The 23,971-nt window shown below is 28.2% G+C and overlaps 2 protein-coding genes across 3 annotated transcripts; both read left to right on the top strand.

Annotated features, from left to right (window-relative positions):
- The first annotated feature begins 4,161 nt into the window (after window positions 1-4,161).
- Window positions 4,162-6,389, top strand: cprr1-7 (RR1 cuticle protein 7). Its single transcript, NM_001162671.2, is given in 3 exon segments — window positions 4,162-4,247; window positions 4,356-4,486; window positions 5,840-6,389. Coding segments are annotated over 3 exon segments (402 nt in total). The 5' UTR covers window positions 4,162-4,241; the 3' UTR covers window positions 6,105-6,389.
- A 14,518-nt stretch (window positions 6,390-20,907) lies between these two features.
- Window positions 20,908-22,876, top strand: cprr1-8 (RR1 cuticle protein 8). Of its 2 annotated transcripts, none has more exons than XM_008183441.3 (4): window positions 20,908-21,053; window positions 21,658-21,886; window positions 22,033-22,222; window positions 22,375-22,876. In XM_008183441.3, exons 1-4 carry the CDS (start codon window positions 21,042-21,044, stop codon window positions 22,634-22,636), a joined length of 693 nt encoding a protein of 230 aa, XP_008181663.1. In that variant the 5' UTR covers window positions 20,908-21,041; the 3' UTR covers window positions 22,637-22,876. The 2 variants fall into 2 exon arrangements, with proteins under 2 accessions (XP_008181663.1, NP_001165732.1); NM_001172261.1 differs by having other exon boundaries at window positions 20,966-21,053; window positions 21,658-21,946.
- The last annotated feature ends 1,095 nt before the right edge of the window (window positions 22,877-23,971 follow it).

The raw sequence follows: 23,971 nt of genomic DNA, 5'->3' as shown, positions 1-23,971 counted from the left end.
TTTTTTTTATCATATCCTGTACACAAAATTTCTACCAGAAGGAGTGCTTCGATTTCAACATATAGTACCGTATCTTTTAGAAAATTGGATCAAGGTGGTGCTTTAGAGAGGTCATTTTTCGAATTTATCAATAGATATTTAATGCCACGGGAAAAACCACCGAAAAATTACGAAAAAACGCTAAAAATGGGATTTTATTTTCTAACGCTTTGTTTATCACTATAGAAACAAATAAAAAATTATACTATTATAATATTAATTCAACTTATACGTGATATAATATATAATAACAATATAAAATATCCAGACTGATAAACCGTCTCCGCTCAGAATCGTTTTTCTTATACAATGATATTATATCATTGAATTCAAGTCTAATACAATCCATTATACAATGACCCACTTATAACCTACTGTACAGCAGAGCGACATCCACTTACCTGTTTTTTTTTATTTAATTATTATAAGTATTAAAAAAAAAACAGTGTAACAATTACACACATTTTTTAGGAGACTTGCCTAATAGGCTAAAGAGACTCAACTCGAAGAACCTAACAAATATTGGTAAAACTCAACTCCGATAACCCAAAAGTATTTGGAAACCTCAATTCAATATCACCGATACTGTGTAACAACTAGTTCTTTTTTATAAATTTTAAATAAACAATCTATACAATGAGACGCGAAATAGGTAAGTTTATAAGTTAATAATATGGTAATGTACACAGACATAAAGGTAAACATGTAGTAAGTAATAAGTATACCAATAATAAAATATATCCGATGTCGTCATGGTGATTGATATTCAACATTAATAAAACTAAAATGAGTAGCTGCATCTGCTCTCAGGGGTATCATTTGGGAGGTGCAGGATGTACATTTGCACCAACTTTTTTTTAAAACGCCTTCTTTAGCCTGCCAACAATAAACATAAGCACCGATATACCTAAGTGTTCTAATGTTCTATATTATACTAGCTGAGTAACCTGAAAAAATTGTGATTAATTAACTCCTTTTGGGTGTAATTCGCTCTGCTTAGGTATGGAAGCAAAATCATATTATATTTTAATTTTTAGTTATCCCGCGTGGCGTTGCCCATGAGTTTCGCTTATAGTTATGCGAACAGTATATATTATCAGGTAGGCAATCTACCTGTGGTAGATTGCGGACACAGTGAGGTGGGAGATAAAATATAGCCTATATATATTTTTTTTTTTACATTGTGGAATCGAGACCTTGGGGTGGGAATGACGTTAGTCATTTCACCCCCCAGGTCCCATCGTATATTAATAATAAACAAACAACATTTTTGGTATTGCACCGGGACAATACCCCTGTGCTAAACCGCACAAGTTAATTTTACAAATTATGAGGGGCTCTATCCCCTCAATGTTTGCCTTCGGCATACATCAAAAACGAATTTATAATTAATGATTTTCTCCGTCTTCTCCTTGGTTCACGAGCCGACCGTAGTCCGCCGCTATAGACTTCCCGTTCTGATTCGCCTTTTCCCGAGCCGACCGGAGTCCGCCGCTCTCGTTACTCGTTCATCCTGCATTCACCATCACTGGGCCTATATATTGGTACAGCTTTGTAGTTGAAAAAAAATTTGTATACAGTGTACCTAAAATAGTATTGAAGTCATAGTTGATCATCCCGAATTTTTATGAGTATTTATATTATATTAAAATATTTTAGGGAGTTATTTTATTGTTTAAAAAAATATAATTGGATTATTGGTGTATGCGCGATACATGAGATTATTTTTATCGATAAACTTCTCGGAACAATTCTTATTGTTGACCTTCGGACAAAAAAGATACGTTGCAGGAGCTGGAAACCCGTGGGCCGCCGTATATACGTAATTGCAACGTAACAGCCTATTATTTATAATAATTGATAACTCCTTTGTTTATTTAGTTAGAGAATCGATCAAATGCCATAAATCTTCTCCGCAATGAGCTCTTCGATTTAAAAAAAAAAAAATCATAACGATCGGTTCAGTAGTTTTCGAGAACATATTATCACTCAAAGGTTTTCATTTTAACATTTATATATATATAGATTATATATTTTATATTTTCTCAGTATTAAAAAAAAATGTATTGTGCTAATGTTTAATTTCCAAGAATGTTTGATGTGGTTCTGTGGTCCCATAATATTATAATTTATAAAATTATAACACAAACATTGTGAAGAAGGGTACCCATAAAATACATTTCTGGTTTTATTAAGCTAGCTATATTATATATTTTGAGTATGCAGGGAGAAAAAATGTGTAGTTAGATTCAGTTAGGTATTTTATTATAAAGGTGATTTATACCCAGACATTTATTTACCAAGTGTAAATATCACTGTATACTGGTATACACAATATATAATAAATACATTAAAAGTACCTACAAATAGTTCGTTAAAAATAGCAACAATATTGTGATATTTTCATACTAATATAAATGACATATTAAATAAATTATACAAATATTCTATAGTTTTTGTCCCCGCTTGATGACTATGTTATAAAATAAATTTAGTTATAATAATTTTAAATTTAGTTACTTTTTTATGACATTATAGGTAATGAACTTTCAACTTTAAATAATGTACGTATTTAAATGATTTATTTTGGCTCTTAATATAAGTATATATAAATATATTTGCAATGGACCAGTTCGTGAAATTATAATTCGAGTTTTAAAATATCTATATAGTAATAATATATTATTATTCGTTTTATACTTGCTTACTATATCCCTCGTAATAATTATTGTTGAATTCATAAATCGAGTAAATATTTTGTTTAAATTTAAATATGTATTATACAACGAAACTTCTAAACTATGAAGTCTCACGAGTCACGGGTAACAAAAAATTCATATTATAGAAAATTTTTTTAAATATAAGAATGAAATAAATTTGGTTCTCAAAAAAATGTTGTTAAATGGAAGTTTGTTATATGTTAGTTTCACTGTATTTTACTGTAGTCATCATTATATGAATTATTTCATAAAATAGAAAATTTGTCGTTTATATTGAGCAAGTAATATTATCATAATAATAAAAAATACAATAAAAATACAAATTAATTTTACATATGATTAAAAACCTCTCCAAAACGCGAAGCTTGTGCTGGCAGTAGATGAGTTCAGAATAAGGAAAAATAAAAATGGAATTATACAATATGAATTACTATATTATTAAATTATTTAATTAAATATTTATAATATACATCTTTAATAAAACTTATTATAAGATCATAGTGTTACAACTTATATGAAGTTGAAATTTACATGAAATCAATATTATTTAAATTAATTGAATTTATACATTTTACAAGCAGATTTTTATTTTGAAATTCACTTATATAGGTAGTTATATATATGTTAAGTTGCTTACATAACTACATAAGTCAATACCAAAATATTTTATAATATTAGTTTTCCAAATTGTTTATTTACTTTTATGTAATAATTCGGATTATTTAGAGTTTTTGGACAAGTATTGTAACTTTAACGTGCCGCAGTGGTTTATAAGTTGATAGATAGTCTGTTGACATACGCATACAATTGCATGTTTATAGAATAGATATTTTAAATTAAAAACATTAAAAATCATTAATTACATTTTCTGTGGAATAAGAAATTGGGTTTTTTTAAAATTATTTTTATTATACAATAAAAAATCAATGATTATTATTATAGTGTTCGATTAAATCCAATAGTTTTAAGGATTAACGCTTGTACGTGAAACATATATTTTTTTTTTAATTTAGAGACGCAATTATTTTTCATGGACATATTAGTATGTTGCTATACCGAGGAGCGTAGCCACATTTAACTTTAGGCAAATCCCTTATTAATTATTCTATCCAACACTTTTATTATTTTAAATATATGTGCGCGGGTGTGTGTGTGTAAGTGTGCGCGTGTATTTCTTCGAAACGTGTTTATCACAATCTCCCATAGCGCGCCCGTGCTAAAATAAATGTCGTCGGACCGCTTTCATAACCCACTGACATAACGACCTTTCCATCTCGACGGCAGGTACCGCCTCCATTATTATATGGTAAACATTAAACAGGTACCCCCGTCATTATTACTGTGTGTAGATCCACATGGGTACATATTATCATATATAAGACAGCTCCATCATATTATCCTCAATCATTACGTACAGCACCGCAGTACTCAGTCGATCACTGTACAATATACAAACGGACGAACAGACCACGAACTACCAAAATGCAGGTAAGAATTTAAACGTTTTTTTCCTTTCGAGTCTCCGCGACTGCTTCTCACCGCGATACCTAATGTTTTGGATATCACGTTTGGCGTATGTCGTATTATTATTAACAGGTCACATTAGTCCTCTCATCGTTGCTGTTGGCCGTTGCAGTCAGCGCCTACCCCGCTCAAGGCCCCGAATCTAAGGCGGTCATCCTGTCCCAAGAACAAGAAGTCAACTTCGACGGAAACTTCAAGAACAAGTATGAAATAACAATAATACTGTCTTGATATTATATTACGTTTTTCGTTGTCGGTCTCTTGATAATAATAATTGATTCAAGTGTTAGAATTTTTTTCTCACCTCGAGATTGAAAGTTAGAACTCAAGAAAACCCACTTATAGATTATTATATTATATTTTGTAATAATCGTTCGCGACTAGCAAAACAATTTATTTATGTTTTCATGTGCAACATATTACGTTGGCACGTTTAGATATCAATAATTCGTCTATATTACGTTGTTATTATATTCTGTATTATCTCAACTAAGTTTACATGGCGAAGTTAAACGAGTTTAAGTCCACGGATAATTTGTTACTCCTAAATAAAATAACTCAAACTATCAGTAAGAACGCGTCTATGGATTTAAAACCGTTTTAACGTCACCACGTAAACGTTGTCTATATCACGTTTCGTATAAGACACTTCGCGGTTACATCTGTAGCAATCCCGCGTACCTATATATACAACTTCGGATATTACCTATGATGTTCTAAATGTTTTTCGTTTGGTACACGCCGTTTATGTAACGACGTTACAAGTATCTCTGCAGTAGTAGATATCTCTGCGGTAGTGACTCGGCAAACCGCCTTCGGTCTACATTGCAGCACGAATTCGTTAAAACAAAAATTCGTTTACATAATGTGTACGTGCCGAGTGTGTACCACAGAATAAATGTGTACCTACCTACCTATGTTACACGAGAAGACCACGTACTTGAGAATGATCAAAGATTCGTGTAGTTAATAGTCAATAGTTAAAAGTACATAGAAGTTATGTCATGATGTAGTTGGCTAAACGAACGAATTTCGTAATAATTTCCACGGACGACCATAGTAATTAAGGGCAAATTATAAGCTCCCGGGTATCATGTATCATTATATCTACATTTATTTATGATATAATAACAATATTATGTAGGTACGATTATGATATTAACTGCAGCGGTATTAATGCAAAAAGGGTGTTCGAAGTAGCAAAACGGCTGCTCGTTTCGCGATCAGCCTTTCGCGCTTGTTTTATATCAATATAAATTTCCAAAGCGATCGTTTATTTTTCTCGTTTCGCAACATTCGATTTGTATGTGATTTATGTGTATCTCAGGTCTTAAGTCACGAAATGCCCCTCGCCTTTCACCGAAAACGTACAATTATTATTACTATCTGTAATGTTCCGACGATTCCGATCTGATACTCTGTGCGTTCGTGCGGTGGTTACGTAACGACACGTGTGCATATGTAAGGTGCACAATAATTATAATTACAATATTCATAATATTATTATATTATTCACCGTATAATAATACATGGTGGTAAAAATCGAATCGTTGCAGATTCGAAACCGACAACGGCATCAAACAAGACGCAGTTGGTTACGCAAAGGCCGGTGCCGAAGGCCCAGTCTCAGTCGTCCAGGGCACAAATTCCTACGTAGCCCCAGATGGTTCAGTCGTCTCAATCGGTTACACCGCTGACGAGTTCGGTTACCATCCATACGGCGCTCATTTGCCCACTTCACCACCAATTCCAGCAGAGATCCAAGAGTCTCTCAAATTATTGGCCTCTCTGCCCAGCACACCCGAACCACAGTACCAGTGAACGTCTCCTATAAGGACAGTCCCGCTCCTTTCGTCCTACAATAATGTTATATAAACTTTTTCAATTATATTATCATTCTTCGTCTCACCCTTTCCATTTTGCAAGACGTTATATTGTGCACTGCACCCACACCATTCTTTGTACATTTATTATTATTATGTATTATATTGTTGTGTATAATTATATTATATAACTACCCATTTACTATCGTCTATTTGAAGACATGAACGTACATAATATGAACGTATATAATAAATATAATATAATGTGTTTTTAAAAAACAAATCAATTGCGTTTTTATTTCATTTCTGTTCGAAAAATAATCTTAGGAGATTACCGAGAAAAACCAACAATTACTATATAGCAATTACACACACTGCAGTGGCTATAGTTGACGATTCTCTTAAAGGGATTGATGGTAAAAAAAAATTGCCCTTTTTTCTGTATATTCTATGATTGTCATTATAAAAGTGAAATAGTAAATCATGAGTGAATTACTATCAAAACCTTGTAACCTACTTAGTTCTAAAAAAAACAATAATTAAAGTATCTATGAATTGATTTATATTTTTGTAAATGTATAACCCCGCCGATAACATCAAAACATATTTATATTTATTAAGTACATTATTATAACATAAAATATTATATAAAAAAAGGAGCGGAATGAAATTCATGGTTATAAATTATATTACACCTTTATAATTCCTGCAGCCGAAGTAAGTGAAAGACGACGATTGCCGAATTATTCTAACTCGTGTGGCCGTTTTCAATATCAAGTCTTAACTTAGAATCCGTCTGGGAATATTAATGTTTAATATTTAAACAACGAATATCCCACAAATGTGAAGAATTTTAGTGGTATGAAGGAGCTAATAATATTATAATAGAACAGATGTAGGTATAGTCTTAAAAGCTAAAATAATATAAAACTGTTTTCTTATCTTTATACATAATGTAATATAAAATAAAAGTACCTATGTGTATGCTGTGGTTGTGGTTTATAGACTCAAAAATTACTTGACCGATTTTAAAACAGGAACTTCAGAGATTACTTTTTAGAGATAATAGGAATATTTAAAGAATAGTTTGAACCACATCCAATAGGTGGCGCTGAACAAACTTTAAAACATATTTTTGTCCATTACATGTCATATAAAGTATAAACCATAAACTACTGCCATCTATATTTTATATGTATGCTTTGTAACATACTGTAGCCGCTGTTATAAGTTTTTGAACTGACATTTGGCATTTAATTCAACAATTTTACGGATGAGAAACAAAGTCAAAATTGAGATGTGAAATGTGCATCAGTTTTCTGCTAACATTGTGAGATTCTTTTGCTTTATAGTTTATATAAAAATATTTATATTTATATTTATATTGGATGTCCAAATGAGTTATATTATTTTAAACAATAATATATCTACCTATATATTAGCTATTATTCGTTGATCTCTGGGTATGAAGGCGGAGGGGTAGTTAACTGGTGCTTAGCTGTACATATTATGTTGAAGTGTATTGGTTAACGAGTTATATTTTAATTAGGATTACGTCCTAAAAAATATCTAAAATTTGTTCACACTATAACTTACTTAGCAGTAACATAACTATGCGGTGCGAAGCCGGTTCGGGTAAACTACAGTCAATTATATATTATAATCATTTTATACTTTAATCTTTAATCATTCATTGTCATTCAACTTCAACTGTTGGCTAAAATGTAACACAACGCAAACTGGATGGTAAAATTATAGATAAAAAAAAAATGGTAAATTTTCTAATTAGTTGTATAAATAATTATCATTTACCAACGTAGTATATCTATAATCTATTAATAATTATTAAAAGTGAAAACAAAATAAATAAAAATTGTTACTTGATTCATAAACCAGAATTCTATAGCATAATAATTACATATTGTAATAATATTTTTAATAGTATTTAGTCTCTGTTATTATGGTAAGATGGCGCTCTTAGTATAAGTTTAAAATTTTTTTTTCACAAATTATGTCAAATATACTATATACGATTAGTACCGATAATAATATGAGTATTTGATTGTTAAAATTAAAACTATAATTTTTGCTAGGAATTATTAATCTAAAATAAATTACTTTTACTTTCGCTTGAGCAAATACGAGTTATTAATATTATACCTCTAAAATATACATAGCCACAATGTCACTTATTATGCACCTCAGAATTATCATTCTTAATTTATTATCAAATTTTTATTAGAATTATATTAATATATTTTCCAGCAGTATTCTAGACGTTTTGGTTCCGAATGAAAGTCACTGTGAAAAGTGTTTCGACTATCGATAAGTCATTATAAGAGAACGAAGAGTGTCAGTATATAAGTATATGGTTTAAAGTCAACTAAGACGCAACAGGAATTATAATTGTGTGATAACTTTATAACTCTTTTGTTTGTAATACCAATGGGCGTATTTACTTGGGCAATATGGGGGATGGAACCCGAATGATAATTCGGTAGACATTGCATCGATATATAGGCGTCACCACTGCTGTCAATAGTCACTGTATTTGCAGACTGCTGGACATAAAATGCATTATTATGTAAATATAGTATATACAGACCAAACAACAATACATAATATTTTAATATGGATATCAATATATCAATTTGTTGTCAATTGTTAAAATGTATAATGATTGCCAAGGTTGAATATTTAATTTGAAAATATTTTCACGCTTTTTTTACCACTGTTTAGACAATGAAGGTAATGTTAGCGACATAGGGTACAGGATAAAACATATATTTAGATAATCAATAATAATAATTAATCCTATAGGTATTCACACATCAAAGCTAATAATTAAAGTTACGAGTGTGTTGCTCTATAACATAAAAAAATTAACATTCTGAGATTGGTAACTTTGTTCAATTCTTTGAATTTAATATATTCGTACAGACGTATATAGAGTCTATAATTAACTATTACAGGTTAGAGTTGGTTAAAAATGCGTACGCATTATATGTATAAAAATACTTTTAAAAAAAAATCGATTTTGTCGAAAATTCGTGTCTCATAAATATTCTTGCAAAATATATTGCGTATACGTATGTCATGAAAAAAATATGTCAAGTCCCTACGCTTTTAAAATAATAAAATAAAATATAAAAAATTTCCATTTTTAATGACGTACCTATAGTTTATGGAATGACTTTTTCCCTTAAATTGACATGATATGTCTTTGTACATAGTGCAAATTAAAAATTACTATACTGTACATAGTGTAGTATCTACACAGCGTAAAAACACCTAATCATATTGTTTACATACAATTTGAAATCGGATTTAATTAATTAATTCGCGTGTTTCAGTAGGTGCTTATAAAAGAGCTAAAAAACTGGATTTTCTGGTTTAATATAATTATTTTGGAAAACAATTTGTGTTTTATTAAATTATGCTAATATACACTTCATATAATAGTTTTATTAACAACTGTACTAAAAAAAATTTAATAGCTACTAATAATTTTGATTAAGTACATTACTTACATATAGTTAAAAATAGCTATAAAAATGTCTAACATAATATATGTAAGATATATTATTATGTTTAGTACCTACCTAATACCTGAATATAAAATAGTATTTATTGCAATAGGACAGATATATGTTATACAGTTCTGTCTGATCCAAAAGCTTATATAAATAATATATATTAATGGTAAGAGAAGGTTAGGTTTGGTTAGGTTCATGCAAGTTTGATTAATGTAGAAATTCTGCAAGAAGACTCAAGCGCCAGTAGCTAAGAGATTTTATCAATTAACAGAGTAAAGTTGCTAATATTGGTATATATTATAATATACATAGGTAATTAAAAACTAAATTTTTATTAAATACTGATAGTAGAATTTTTTAGACATGAATTTTTAAAATATTTTGGCCCTTATATGACGTATACATTTTAAATAGTCATATTTTTAAAGTTTTTTTCCAATTTATATAGATAATCTTTTTTTAAGTCCAAATACTTGATAATTAAATTAAGGGTTTCTCGTAAGCAGTTATTACAGAAATTAAAAATTTCAATAATCCCAAATTATGTTTATTTTTCAGTGTTTCAAATTCAAATTTTGGAGTAAAATATTATGTAAATGCTTTTTGTTATTTTATTATAGTAAATATAACATTAAACATAGAGACTTAAACATTGGTAACATTTTACCATTACTTAAAATATCATTCTCTATATACAACAGAATTTCAAAATATTTTAGTTAAGGTAAATAGGCATTTCGTTTTAAAAATTTTTTAAAAATTTTATACATTTGGAAATTATTTACTAGATCAAAATATATACAATTTAACATTTTAATAGGTAAGGCTGCAAATTTAATACAAGGTTTCTCATCGGTTTTTACTTTTTCCTACAGAATTTTAAAAATATTGAAAACGTATATTATACACATTTTTTTTATAGACAGTTAAAATTTTGACGAAATTGGAACTTGGTCATTATTTATATTATTATTTACTACATACAATCCAATTGTCAAAATGTTTCGATTAGTTTAAACTATTTACACTACAACCCTTATAGGGGTTCACACCATGCTAAGGTCCGTTGGTATTGACTAATTAGTTATTAATTATCATACTATTTAATATGATATTATGATCATTATTAATTAGTAAGTATTAGTAGTATATTATAATCCTATATAGGCGATGTTTTCCGTTAAAATTAGTCCTATGTATTACGCATAATTTAATTTTACTAATATAAAAATAATAGTTGTTTTATAAATAAATTATAAAATATCCTTATAATAGAGGCCTACACTCAGTATCCAATCAGAATCGTTTTTCGTATGCTATGATTTATTATTGAAATAAAATTAAACAGATTTACTGCAGCTACCTTACTCATTGATGAAACCTACTATTCAACTGAGAGCAGAGTGACTTCTTAGGTTTTTTATACCTATCTATAATTTACTGTGTTATTATAAAACTTTCACGTGAAATGATTTATTGCATTTAATTTTTAATTTAATTAACCGACACGAGTCTTATAATTATTAGTTTGTATAACTATTTATGTATAATTAAAGATTATCTATAATAATGCTAAGTCACTTTATAACAACTATTTACCTATTTATTTATGATAAAACAGTAAATGAAATAGTTATCATGACATTTGTTACAACTAAGAAGCGACAATAGGTATATTAATTATCATATTCAATACAGATGGTATACGTAAATATTTCTTAAATATCATTTTTTATTATATTATTGTAACAAAAACTAATTATTGTAATTTTGGTAACGATGATGGCGTCTGAAAAATTATAAAGACTACCCATTTTAATGTTTTCTAAGATACGTCAAATCATATTTTAAATTGTAATACATAATAAATATTTTTTGATAATTATTTTCATAAATAATTACAGTAGAACTTCCATATAACGGTCACCGAAGGGACTGTAAGTAATGACTGCTATTTAGAGGTGCCCGTCCTATAGAGGTAGGACAACACTAGAATAACACTCGACGTCGACGGTACCAAAAAAATTGACCGTCCTATAGAGGTGAACGTTAACGGAAGTTTTGCTATATAATATTTTATAAAAATATAATGTTGATAGTGTAAAATAAAATTAAAATACATTTCTGTATTTAGAGTTACATAATTATTGAATCATTTTTTTTATGATAAAGGTAGATAAAATTATAGAGAATCTTGTATCTACAGTTATTTTTTTTAGAGTTAAACCAAAATCGATTTTGTCGAAAACTGATTTTGTGTAAAAATTCCCGTTATTCCTTAATTTTTCTTTTGTTTTTTCGGCGCTTTTGAAAACTACTGAGAAATTCAAGTACTAGATTAAATTTCCTATCAAAAAAGATACTGTTGAAAAAAAATCCAAGCATTTTTACTTTCTTAAAAGGTGACACACACAAAAAAAACCTACATCATTGTAAAATTAATACAATCATGGTTACTCCGTTCAGAATATAAAACTGTCATTGTTAAAACACCAAATTCTAAATTGAGTTATGTTTAATTTATATCGAGTATGAACGATGAGTTAATAACAATAGAAATTGATACAGACAAACAAAATTCTAAATTTTTATAAATAATTTTTATACATTTTAAACCATCATTATAAATTAAAAAGTGTACAATTTTATAATGTTATAGGTACCTAAACAGTAATTATCTCAATATTTTAAAAATGTGAGATAAGATGAAGTCCGTGACATTTTATATAGACACATGAAATTTAATTTTAACATATGGCAATATTAATTTATTAGCATATAATATCAAATCATTAAATTCTTATCATAATATTATTTTAAGTGTTAAAATTTAAACACGAAGGAGATTGAATATCATACTGCTTGTAAAAAAACGAATAGGTACATTTTATTAAACCAGGTTTATCATTTACATACCGGTTATTACTTATTGCAAAAAATGTATTCGTATTTTGTTACAATGATGAAAACCAAAATCTTATAAATAAAATTTAAATTATAAACCAATTATCTCTTTTAACATCACATTTTGAAAATTTGATTGTGGTTTCAATTTTACCAATTTTAAAATACATTTAAAACATTTAAATACTATGTGTAATAAAACTACGTAAAAAAAAGAGAAAACTTTGTTGTATGAACTTTGTATCAACGGTCAAAATGAAAAGTCGTTAAACAAGATTCACCAGGGAAAGTTTGGACTGAATTGTCATAAAGTCCTCAATCGCCCTTTGTGATGTTAAAATGTAATTGTATGTCTGTATGTGAGTGATTACAATTATAGCTATATTATGTACAGTTGTTTTGGGGGTTGGTTTAGTTTTTAAAGGTTTGACATAGAAATGTTATAAAGATTTCCTTAATAATTGAAGTTTATACGCCATAGACAAATTTAGTATGTATTTATCTATAAATATATAAAAGACAAAAAATGTTTGCGACTGACTGTGTCCTTTATTCATTCCTAAACCATTCATCCGATTGCGATGAAATTTGATACATAGATAAATTAGATCTCGGGGAAGAAGATAGGCTATATTTTATCGCGAAAAAGGTAAATAAGAGGTCCAACCTGGGGAAGTTCTCATACAGTGGTTTTGATATTATTATTATTTTTTTTTTTGTAGTACAGAATGTGTCTAGTTTCAACCATGGTTTCGATAGACTACTTTTTTTTTTGCATTTTTGGATACTATTAATAGTTAAATTATACACTTACATACGCACCACGCGGGGTCCGCTATCTATCGCAGATATATTGCTTACCTGATAGTATATTGCTCGCATAATCACCAAAATCTAGCAATATAGCAACGCATTGCCGTGTCAGTTAGTAAACTATACGAGTGAACCTTATCTATATAATATCATATAATGTTATTTATTTTTATTCTGCAAAGGAATTATTCAATATTTGCGTTGATGTCTGTACCTATATGTGTTATATAGCGATTCCCAAAGTGTGATCCGTGGAACCTAATGGTTCTGTGAGACAATCTCAAGGGTTCCACTAGATGTATGTGAATGTTGAGAAAATTGTTTTATTATACACTTGTATATATTATATTATGTACTTGGAAAAAAAAGTTTATCTAAATAATAGTTACTATATCATAATATTGCTACCTATAAAATATTCTTTTTGTAGACAGGGGTTCCACGAAACGTGAAACTTTTTCCTAAGGGTGCCGTGGTCATAAATGTTTGGGAACCGATAAATTATAGCTAATGCAACGTATACTACGATACACAACGATTTCCTAGAACGCATTTTTATGTATAATTATGATACAAGATTGAAGACAGTACAATTGTATAACTATATAAGACGTATTGGTATATCAAATATGGAATACACTTATTGTAAGTGTTTATAGGTACTTTGTAAAAATTATTAAATTTAATATTTTAATAATTTCAATATCCACTTCCTGATTTTATAACTCTAATTACGAATTTTTTGTAGGTAGCTATTAAAACTAGTAAGCACTCTAACTTAAGTGTTTGAAGTGTATCGTACATGGTTACAAATCATCAAGTCCTTGGAATATACGTTATATGTTTCATACACATATTTTATATTTTTTACAAATTATTTTATACTATTATTCATCTTTGGAATGTCAATATATAATAGTATCAATTTTCATGTGTGAAAATATTAATATACCTACCTACTGTTAATAGTATAACTTAAACATATATTATAAAAAACATTTGTTTTATAAATCACTATATCTTTAATCGGCTGACATTAATTTATGGTATTTTGATGTACAATAGAAGTTATTATGTATACAATTAAAAACTATATCATTATATAATTATATATTAAGTAAGTCAAAATTCGACTGTATTAAAATAAAACAAATAGATGCTTTTTTACAATGTGCTGTTTATAAACAAATGTGTATTGTCCATCCTAAACAGAATAAGTGTTTGCAAAAATAATTTTTCAAAAAAAATATCTATAAACAGACTTTTGGAAAATATATAACTCTAACCACATTACACAATATAAAATATAAAATAAATGTTCATATCTCACCAACTTATGTACAGTTGTTTTTGAATTTAAAAAATGTATTATAAAGTCGCTCAACTGTTAAAAAAAAAATTTAGAAGATAAATTATAATATTAAACTAGTTTATCAACTACCTACCATTCATTAAAAATATGATATTATTATTTAAACACAACTCACAAGTGTAGTTTAATTCATATGATTGTTATAGTATGATGATTTATATTTTATATTATCATTTTAATAAATCAAATATTGGAAAACCCAATTATGTACTTTCATATTTTAACTTTTAATTCCAACTTTAAAACTATATAATGTACAGGGTACGGATTATTAAAAACATTATTATTGTAATAGCTATACTTATTATTACAACTATAGGTACTTACAGTTAAGATTACATAGGTATTTATTATTTAGTGAAAAAATAATAAACCACTAGTTGCTTTGCAATTGATTTATTTAACGAAATAGTGTTAATTAGTTAGCTTCTGTGTGAATAAATAAAATTATGAAAAGATAAGTACTTATCTACTAATATCGAAAAGTTTTACCATTAGTGCTGTACCTAGTGCTGTTTTTGTATTTCTACTATTTCAGATGGAAATATGTTCATTGCAGTAAGTATTCCAAAAGATAGATGCTTGTATTAATAGATTGGAAATTGAATACCTATAATAGTAAATAATTTGTAGAGTATCCACATTTTTTGAATTTTTTCAGAAGCTTTCCAAAATACAAAGTGCAATTTTGAACCATATTTATACACGGTACTTTATAAGTATTCGTATAGTTACAATAATGGTTAATATTATAAATTCTGTGGTCAACTTTTAAAAAAAAAGAAGATATATCAGTTTATAATGTATATTATCTTTATTATTTTGTACAACAGAACAAAAAATTGGAGAAATTATTACCTATATATTGTATAATATAATACTTATATAAAATCCATAATTGAGTATCACTATATTTCATGGAAACGAGTTTTTAGTATATTATAAATTTACCAAGATGATGTACTCACTAGGTACAAGCGTCCCTAATGCCATATTACCATAAAACAATATTGTACCTATTAACTATTATAAATGCGTTGAAAGAAATATCAGAAATGTTGCATGATTAAAAATAAATTATTAAACCTTCATATTTAATTTAAAACAATATTTTCCGATTACTTTGTGTTGTTTCAATAGACGTCGAAATTATAGAAACCTGTCTCTAAAATGGATTTATAATAAAATATTAAAATATGTAGGTAGTAGGTACTATATTGTTAATTATTATATCCTATAGTATTAACATACAAATACTATTACGTGTTTGCCTATAATTTTGTTCTCACAAATGGCTCCAAGGATTTCATCAGATATCGTACTAAGGGGTTTTCGATGCAAGGAATTTATCGTGAAGGTCTCCACTCCGAGAAAATTCGCTGTTTTTAGTTATGCTCAAAATTAGGAGCATAACTTGGTCACCTTGGCAATCACTATTATTTTCATTTTTTCTCGAATACGGTAAAAAAACGTAAAACCCTTTCATAAAATACGGGTTCGTTTTTGAAAAAAATGTACAAATAAAAATAATAAATAGAATCAATGGAATAAGTTTGTTAGTTAATTAACGAGCAAAAACACGATATGTGGTTGTACAAACAATATTTAATTTTTATAAAGCACTTTACGCAATGTAAACCCATATTGCAGTGTACAGCTAATTTGAGTTTAATAACCAAATTATAATTTTAAGTCTTAAAATTAAGAAACAAATATATACATTCTAATAAAATGGACCATAGTTAAGCTCGATCCCGTGATACTCAATTATAATATTAATATACACTTCATACATTTTCTAATTGTATGATTGATGTTTATCGTTTAATGTGATATATATATATATGCTATTATGATGTATGCCATTTATGACCCATAAATCTAAGTTATATATGTTTTAAAAAGAAAGTTTTAAATACACTAAATTTACCAATATTTATAAATTGTAATCTATTCCTTAATAAAATAATACAATTTCCTACATTATGGACTATAGTTACATTCTGATGCATACAATTTTTTTAAATAAAACATAATATATACTTATAGTCTATGAATTTTTCTTTTCATTTATACAATATGTTCAATAATCTTGAGGGGTTAGATAATATTAAATTGTTTAAATTAATGTTTGAAATAAAGTACTCAAATTTGGTAACAATAGTTAGTATTATGTCTTAAAGGATTATTTGAACGTATAGGTTATCTTTACATTTTTAACACCTACGTATTTTTTTTAGTACCTACGTATCTATGTAAAAATAATTATTTATAGTAGTATATTATAGTAGCTATTATAATACAGACAGTAGGTTTATGTACTCATCGTTACTCGTATAAATGTGATTATTTTTACAACTTGTCTTATTTATTATTCTGTATAAGTCTATAATCTTTAGTATGTCAAATTGAATTATTAGTGTAGGTACCTAAAGAATAAAAATTTTTAAAAAAAAAGGTCATAAAAATATACCTTTTCCTCCGTACTACATGGTATGAATATTTTTAACGAACCGTGTGAATCTTATTCATAGTCTAAAATGTATTTTAATGTAATACATACACTGATACACCTAGTATGTGCATACTATGTATGTGACATACTGACATGTGACATGTATTTACGCGCCTACCTTCAGGGTTATAATTCGATTTCCATGTCGCTCTTAAGTATTAACAGTCTCAACCAGTAATCACATCATGTTGCTTTTGTATCTAAACAGGATTCCGCTATGTCACATGACCTTGATTAAGGGTATTTTTTATCATTGTCTGGACTGGTTTTATTGAAGTGTTAAAATAAAAAAAAAATTTACACCCGGACACTTGGGTTCAAAGAATATTGAATCCAAACAAAATATGACCAAAGAATTTTTATAGAAAATAATAAGCGTACTTAATGAAAAGTAATTACCTACAGCATTAAGAATTTTATCTTCATTAAATGTACCTAGGTGGTGTAATTTTTTATATATGTACCGAACTGATTGAAAGTTATTATTAGGGTTGAGAACTTCTAGTTTTTTCATATTTTTCTAGAAAGGCCGTACAACAATGTGAATGATCTACAAATAGATGGAAAGCTATGTTTCGAATTTAATTTTGTATATTTTTGCATATTTGGGTAGATACTTATCCATTAGAAAAATTAAAACATATTTTCCAATTTTTGGATAGTATAGAAAATCAATTGTCGAATAAGTTTGACCTTATAAAAACACACTTGGAACATTTTTGGTATACAAATAATAATTTCACAATTTGAAATCGTATTTAATAGGGTGGATATGACTACCGCAATGCGTATCAAAAGAAAACGCTAATGCCAGTAAGAAATAATCTTTAGTTGACTGCCATAATATTTTGTTAAGAAACCACACCCGCGAAGTAGATTACGTTTGTTACGTAGATATAAATTCGTTTTTCCGGTTTTTATTTGGTTAATATTTCATAATGTTTTTATTTCAATTACCTAATGAATCTGAACCTCGGAAAAATGTTTTTTTGTTTATTATTTAGTCCATATTTCTTATTTTTTAAATACATAAATGTGCATACATATTTAGGGATTAATAAGTTCTTAATCCTAGACTTATTATTGGCATCGTATTATTCAAAGCTTAGTATTTTAAAATAAATATATTTATTACAGTAAAAAAAAAAAATTAGATTTGTGTAAAATGTTATTATATAGGTAAATTATTATCTTAAATCTATCAGCTATATTGTGGTTATATGTTGTATAAGTTACGGAACAAATTATTTGAACAGCAATTGATAACCAGTTACACGTTTATGAATTTTTTTTTTTCATTCGTTGTTTTCAGTTTTAATTGCATAAAACAAGTATTTTTGTTTAAAATTTAAATACATTATGTTTATGTAAAATCAATATTAGTTATGTAATTCTAAGTCCCTATTAGGATTTTATTAGTATTTTAATGTTATTTTTAAAATGTTTAAATTGAAAACTTTTTTTTAAGTCTTAAATGTTGAAAATAAAACAGTTTGAGTAAAATATTAATAGGAACACTTCGAAATTGTATGGCATAAACTAATAAAAACAAAAAATGTAAACAATTAAATTAATGTTCTTACGGTTCTCTCGCAATAACAATAAATAAAGTTTTATATATTATGTAATTATTCATACGAATATTAAATGTTTATTAGAATTATAGGTGATATCAACTTTTTATGACCTTATTACAATGTATAATAATTTTATTTAAAGCCAATAAAGGATATTTATTTACGCTATGGTTTTACAATTTGAAGATCATACCTAATCATGAGATCATATTATACATTGTATATATATAATAATGTATATGATGTTGAGTGAATAAAGTTGTTTAGTAAAAGTACACATTACTTAGTCGAGTAAAAATATGAAGTACTCATAAGTATTATACATTCTGACATGCAGCATCTTGAAAACACATCTTTACAAAGTTACGAATTAAACTTACACCCACTCACCAGTAGTCTAAAACTTACTATACAACCCTCGACAGACGCACTATAGACAGACTCACTATGCTGTGGCGCATTTATATTTTTTACCAACTGGTTTTCTACGCCGTAATAGAAACTAAACACTTATAAAATTTGGTGAAAGAATCGCAAGGATATTTTACCATTTTTAAATTCTAATTTTTTTTAAATCAATATTTATAATTTATATCTATTCTATATTAATAATTTACTATTTCTGAGTTCAGGCGCGGACTGGTAAAAAGAGCACGGGATTCTACATAGTTTAAAGGGCAAATTTAAAACATGTAGATTATTTATAAAATATTAATATATTTTATTTTGTTTTAAAAAAATATTAAATATTGAATATACGTTAAAAATGTAAATAAGTACCCAGTTACAACAAACAGTCAATCAAAATTGTACAATATTATAGATTACTAATAATCGTAAGTTGGTAACAATCTGCTGTTCATTAGGTGTCTAAAGTCTTTAATTTTTAAATATATAATAAATAATATTGGGCAAATATATTTTAGGACAAGGGATGCTGTAGCATCCCTGCAGCCAGTCCGCGTGCCTGGCTGGGTTGCATAAATATTTAAACAATCACTAAACATTTAATAAATCAATGGTCATATACTAGTCTCATAAACATGATTTAGAGGCCCACGATAGTCCATTAGATTTTAGTAATCCATGAAATAAATATATTTTTTTACAACATTGTATAAATATTTTTAATGTTTTATGATTTCAAAAATCATCACTCATTACTTATGAGTTATGACAAATAAAGCTGTTAGTTATGGAAAACAAATATTTTTTTATACAATTTTAAAATAACTTATTAAATTGATTTCAATAATACATTACTTTTACAATACGTATATGTACAGTACAGAGTTGTAACATGCACGTTTAATTTTTGATAGCATGTAGAAAAATTTAAAAAAAACATAAAAAACATTTTTACCTTTATATTACTATTAGTCTATATGATTTAATGTGAATATAATATGATACTATATAGGGTACATCGTACATAATTATTGTTAATGGTAATACGTTACAATTGTACTTGGACACGTATGAAATGTGTATTTTTGAGTAAAACACAATGTTAAATCGAGTACAGGCTATGGACAATGGACATCCTGCATATAAAATTTCTCTTAAATCAGACAAAAAAATTGACTTGGAACCCGTCCAGATTCATTCATGTTACATATTATAACGATATTTGACCATCGTTATTCGTTAAGACTCGTCACATAATTCATAATATTTGTCAACGTAATACTAACCATAATATAATATTATGCGTGCAGAATAAATAGACAAATTTTTCATATGGCTGCTATTTGGAAATAAAACATTTTTCATATATACTTAATTATATAAATTGATGGTTTAAACTGTTTGTGGTGTAACATCGAAAATAGCCATCGATTTTCAATTCTAATAATAATAATAATAATGAAAAAAATTGTAAATACCAGTTCCACTATTCTGTCTGGAGCGCAGTTACATACAAAAAAAAATCGCAAACCGGTCTTCTTCATCCAATAATCTACAAATCTACATATATATGTACATATACATTGGACAAGACGTGTATAAAAAAATCAAATAATTTATTCGCAGAAAAAAGGGGAGATACTTTATATTATTTTAAATGTCAAGTTCAAGGTATTTTGCGTGAACCTGCGCCAAAATATTGGTATATATACCTCATCGGGATGCTCATTGTGCATCAGTTGTGTCATCTGTCCACATCCCAACACACGACAATTTTCTGATCACGGTATACGTCCGCAAAAATATCATCATGAACACTTTGGTGAGTAAAATAATATGTCTTTAAATCTTCATACTTTAAATCTGACTTAGCAACATTTTCGATTTGTTATTTTATTTAAGTAAGTTTACAACGTTCTTTATTATAGTTTCAGTTTAATATTATAGAAAAGTATAATGACTTAAATTATTTGTGATTTTTGTAAAACACTCTTACGTACCTATTACACTAAAATAATACACTTGCACATTTTTAATGTTTTATATATCTTATTATTTTACAAATATCTTATAAAAAAAATATTTATATGTATAAACATATTTTTTAAATTAATAAAACAACAAAAAAAATTTAACTTCAACTGGGAATTTTAAAATTTTTAATTTAAAATTATTATTTCAATATTTATATTCTACAAAAGCGTAAAAGTAATATTTACGCTAAATACGAGTATTTAACATTTTAACCAATTGCATATTTTTAGTTTCAATTTAAAATTTACGTTACACCTATAAAAGTTTTCCTAGTATAACTACAACATTTACACTGCAATAATTACTACAATATCTACCACACTGCAATAATTATATATAAAATGATTTCTGTCTTCAGCAATTTAATAACATTTTTATGTCTTCGTTTTTAGGTAGTGTTAGTAGCTGTCATCGCCTCAGTGGCTGCGGCCCCTCCTAAGGAAGCTGCCAAAGCTATCACTTTCAGTGGATTCCCATCCAACCAAGCCTACTACCCAGGCCAACAAGGGTACTACCCAGGCTACCAAGGTTACCAAGGTTACCAAGGTTACCAAGGTTACAACTCCGGATTCCGTAACGGATACTACCCGGGACAACAAGGATACTACCCAGGATACCAAGGTTACCAGGGATACTACCCAGGATACCAAGGTTACCAGGGATACTACCCAGGATACCAAGGTTTGATTTCGTTCATTATTCGTCTAAGACACTACAGAATCACACGATACGTTAGCAATTTCTTATAATTTACTATTTTCACACAGGTTACAACCGCGGTTACTACCCAGGTGCCCAAGTCTTCCCCACCGTCAGTGCCGTCACCCCGGCTTCGATCATCGCACCCGTGCCAGTCGTGCCAAAGGTTGTTGCTCCAGTGTACAAAAACGTAGACAACAAATTGCCAGCTATCGTTAGACAATCGCAAGAAGCTGACTTAAACGGATTCAAATACGGGTTAGTACTTTAATATAGATATACAATTATTTGATCGGTTTTCTGCAACAGCGCAAATGGCGGATTAAATAGAGAAATAGAGACGCGCCACACGGCATGCACATCAAAATGATATTGTTTGTAAACCATGGATACCTTTGCGTGCATTTCAGATTCGAAACCGAGAACGGTATCGTTGCCCAGGCTGCCGGATACGTGAAGAACGCCGGATCCGAAAACGCCGCCCAAGTGATCGAAGGATCGTACGCCTACATCGGTGACGACGGTGCTCCAGTCGAAGTCAAGTACTACGCCGACGAGACCGGTTACCACGCAGTCGGAAACGTCGTCCCGACCACCCCCCCAGAGATCGCCAAGTCTTTGGAATTGATCGCCTCCCAACCACAGAAACCAGAAGACTCCAAAAAGAAGTAAACCCAGCCCGCATGTAACCATGTACGCTGAAACGGCCCAAACACACGTATACCATTAGTTATTAGGCAAAGCATGTGAAATCATGCACATTTTTTTACCATTGCAAATATTGTGTCCGCAGTAATTTTCGTTATTTGTGTCTGAACGACGAATATCGACTAACTTACTATGTACACAATTATTCAGTTATGTTGGATGTAACAAAAAAAGATGAAAATATAAAAACTTGAAGTTATATTATATCGTGTTATGTTTTCTTATTTCACTCGTTTGTCGAGTAAAAACTTTAAGTTCATGCCGCTATATGTTATCCTCGCATGAAAATATATCCTACAAATTACAAACTATTTGTACTTAGATAACATATTATTATACGTCATTCTATTGTACCTATATAAAAAAAAGTACGATTTCGGGAACAGATTAGTCGTGCGAATGTGCGATTATTCAAAACGCGTCATATTACTTGAAAGTAAGTAAGCAATGACTTATTTTTGTGTTTTACTTAATTTGAGATAAATCAGGAATCGTTCAATGATACAAAACTGTATTGAAATTAAAGAATACAGTACTATTTAGCTAATGCTTTATATAAACATTTATTAATATTCGATCATTTAAAATATTTTTATTTTAATCTTTTATGCATATCAGTGATGTACCTAACTAGGATTTTTCTTTAGGGAGGAAGAGACTGATAATATGTTCACACATAGTTGGTTTAATTAGGGTCTCCCATAAGCTTAACTTACTGATGCCCAGGTTTTATTTTAGGTTTTGTGTCTATACTCTGTACAGCTGTATAAATCTGTATTTGCAGTAATTTTCATAGACCATAATTTTGTAATTTTTTCAAATTTAAGGGGGGTGGGGCACATACATACTGATGCATATAATTGTAATGTGTAAATGCATTTATAATCATATAAATAATTGTAATTCGTAGTTAATGATTATTTTTTTTTTTAATAAAAAACGTTTATATTTTCATAGGATTTTAGTTTCAAATTGCGGTTTTCTAGGAATGTGCTGTATTCATATTATATTATTATTGAATCTACGTAAAAATGTGCACGGTAAGAATGTCTGAAGGAAAATATCTGTGGTAAAATTTCCCAAAATTAACTTTTTATGGCAAGTTGTTTAGAATAAAAAATAGCATAAATTAACAGATGAAATAGATTATTATACACATAATACATAATAATAATATCTAGGAGGCTAGGACCTAGGTAACTAAAATTGTTTTTTCAACATTTATATAGATATATTTAAAAAATAAACATTTAACATTTGTTTTTTTTTTTATAAAAAGTCAGATGATTAATTTATTAA

The sequence above is a fragment of the Acyrthosiphon pisum genome, chromosome A2 (assembly GCF_005508785.2).
Source record: "Acyrthosiphon pisum isolate AL4f chromosome A2, pea_aphid_22Mar2018_4r6ur, whole genome shotgun sequence".
Lineage (NCBI taxonomy): Eukaryota > Metazoa > Arthropoda > Insecta > Hemiptera > Aphididae > Acyrthosiphon > Acyrthosiphon pisum.
This window is presented reverse-complemented; position numbering and strand designations above follow the sequence as displayed.

Bases quoted from the DNA above. Each gene is read 5' to 3' on its own strand.
- cprr1-8 (NM_001172261.1), top strand. The intron at 21,947-22,032 runs GTTTGATTTCGT...ATTTTCACACAG, and splicing joins ATACTACCCAGGATACCAAG to GTTACAACCGCGGTTACTAC. The intron at 22,223-22,374 runs GTTAGTACTTTA...CGTGCATTTCAG, and splicing joins TTAAACGGATTCAAATACGG to ATTCGAAACCGAGAACGGTA.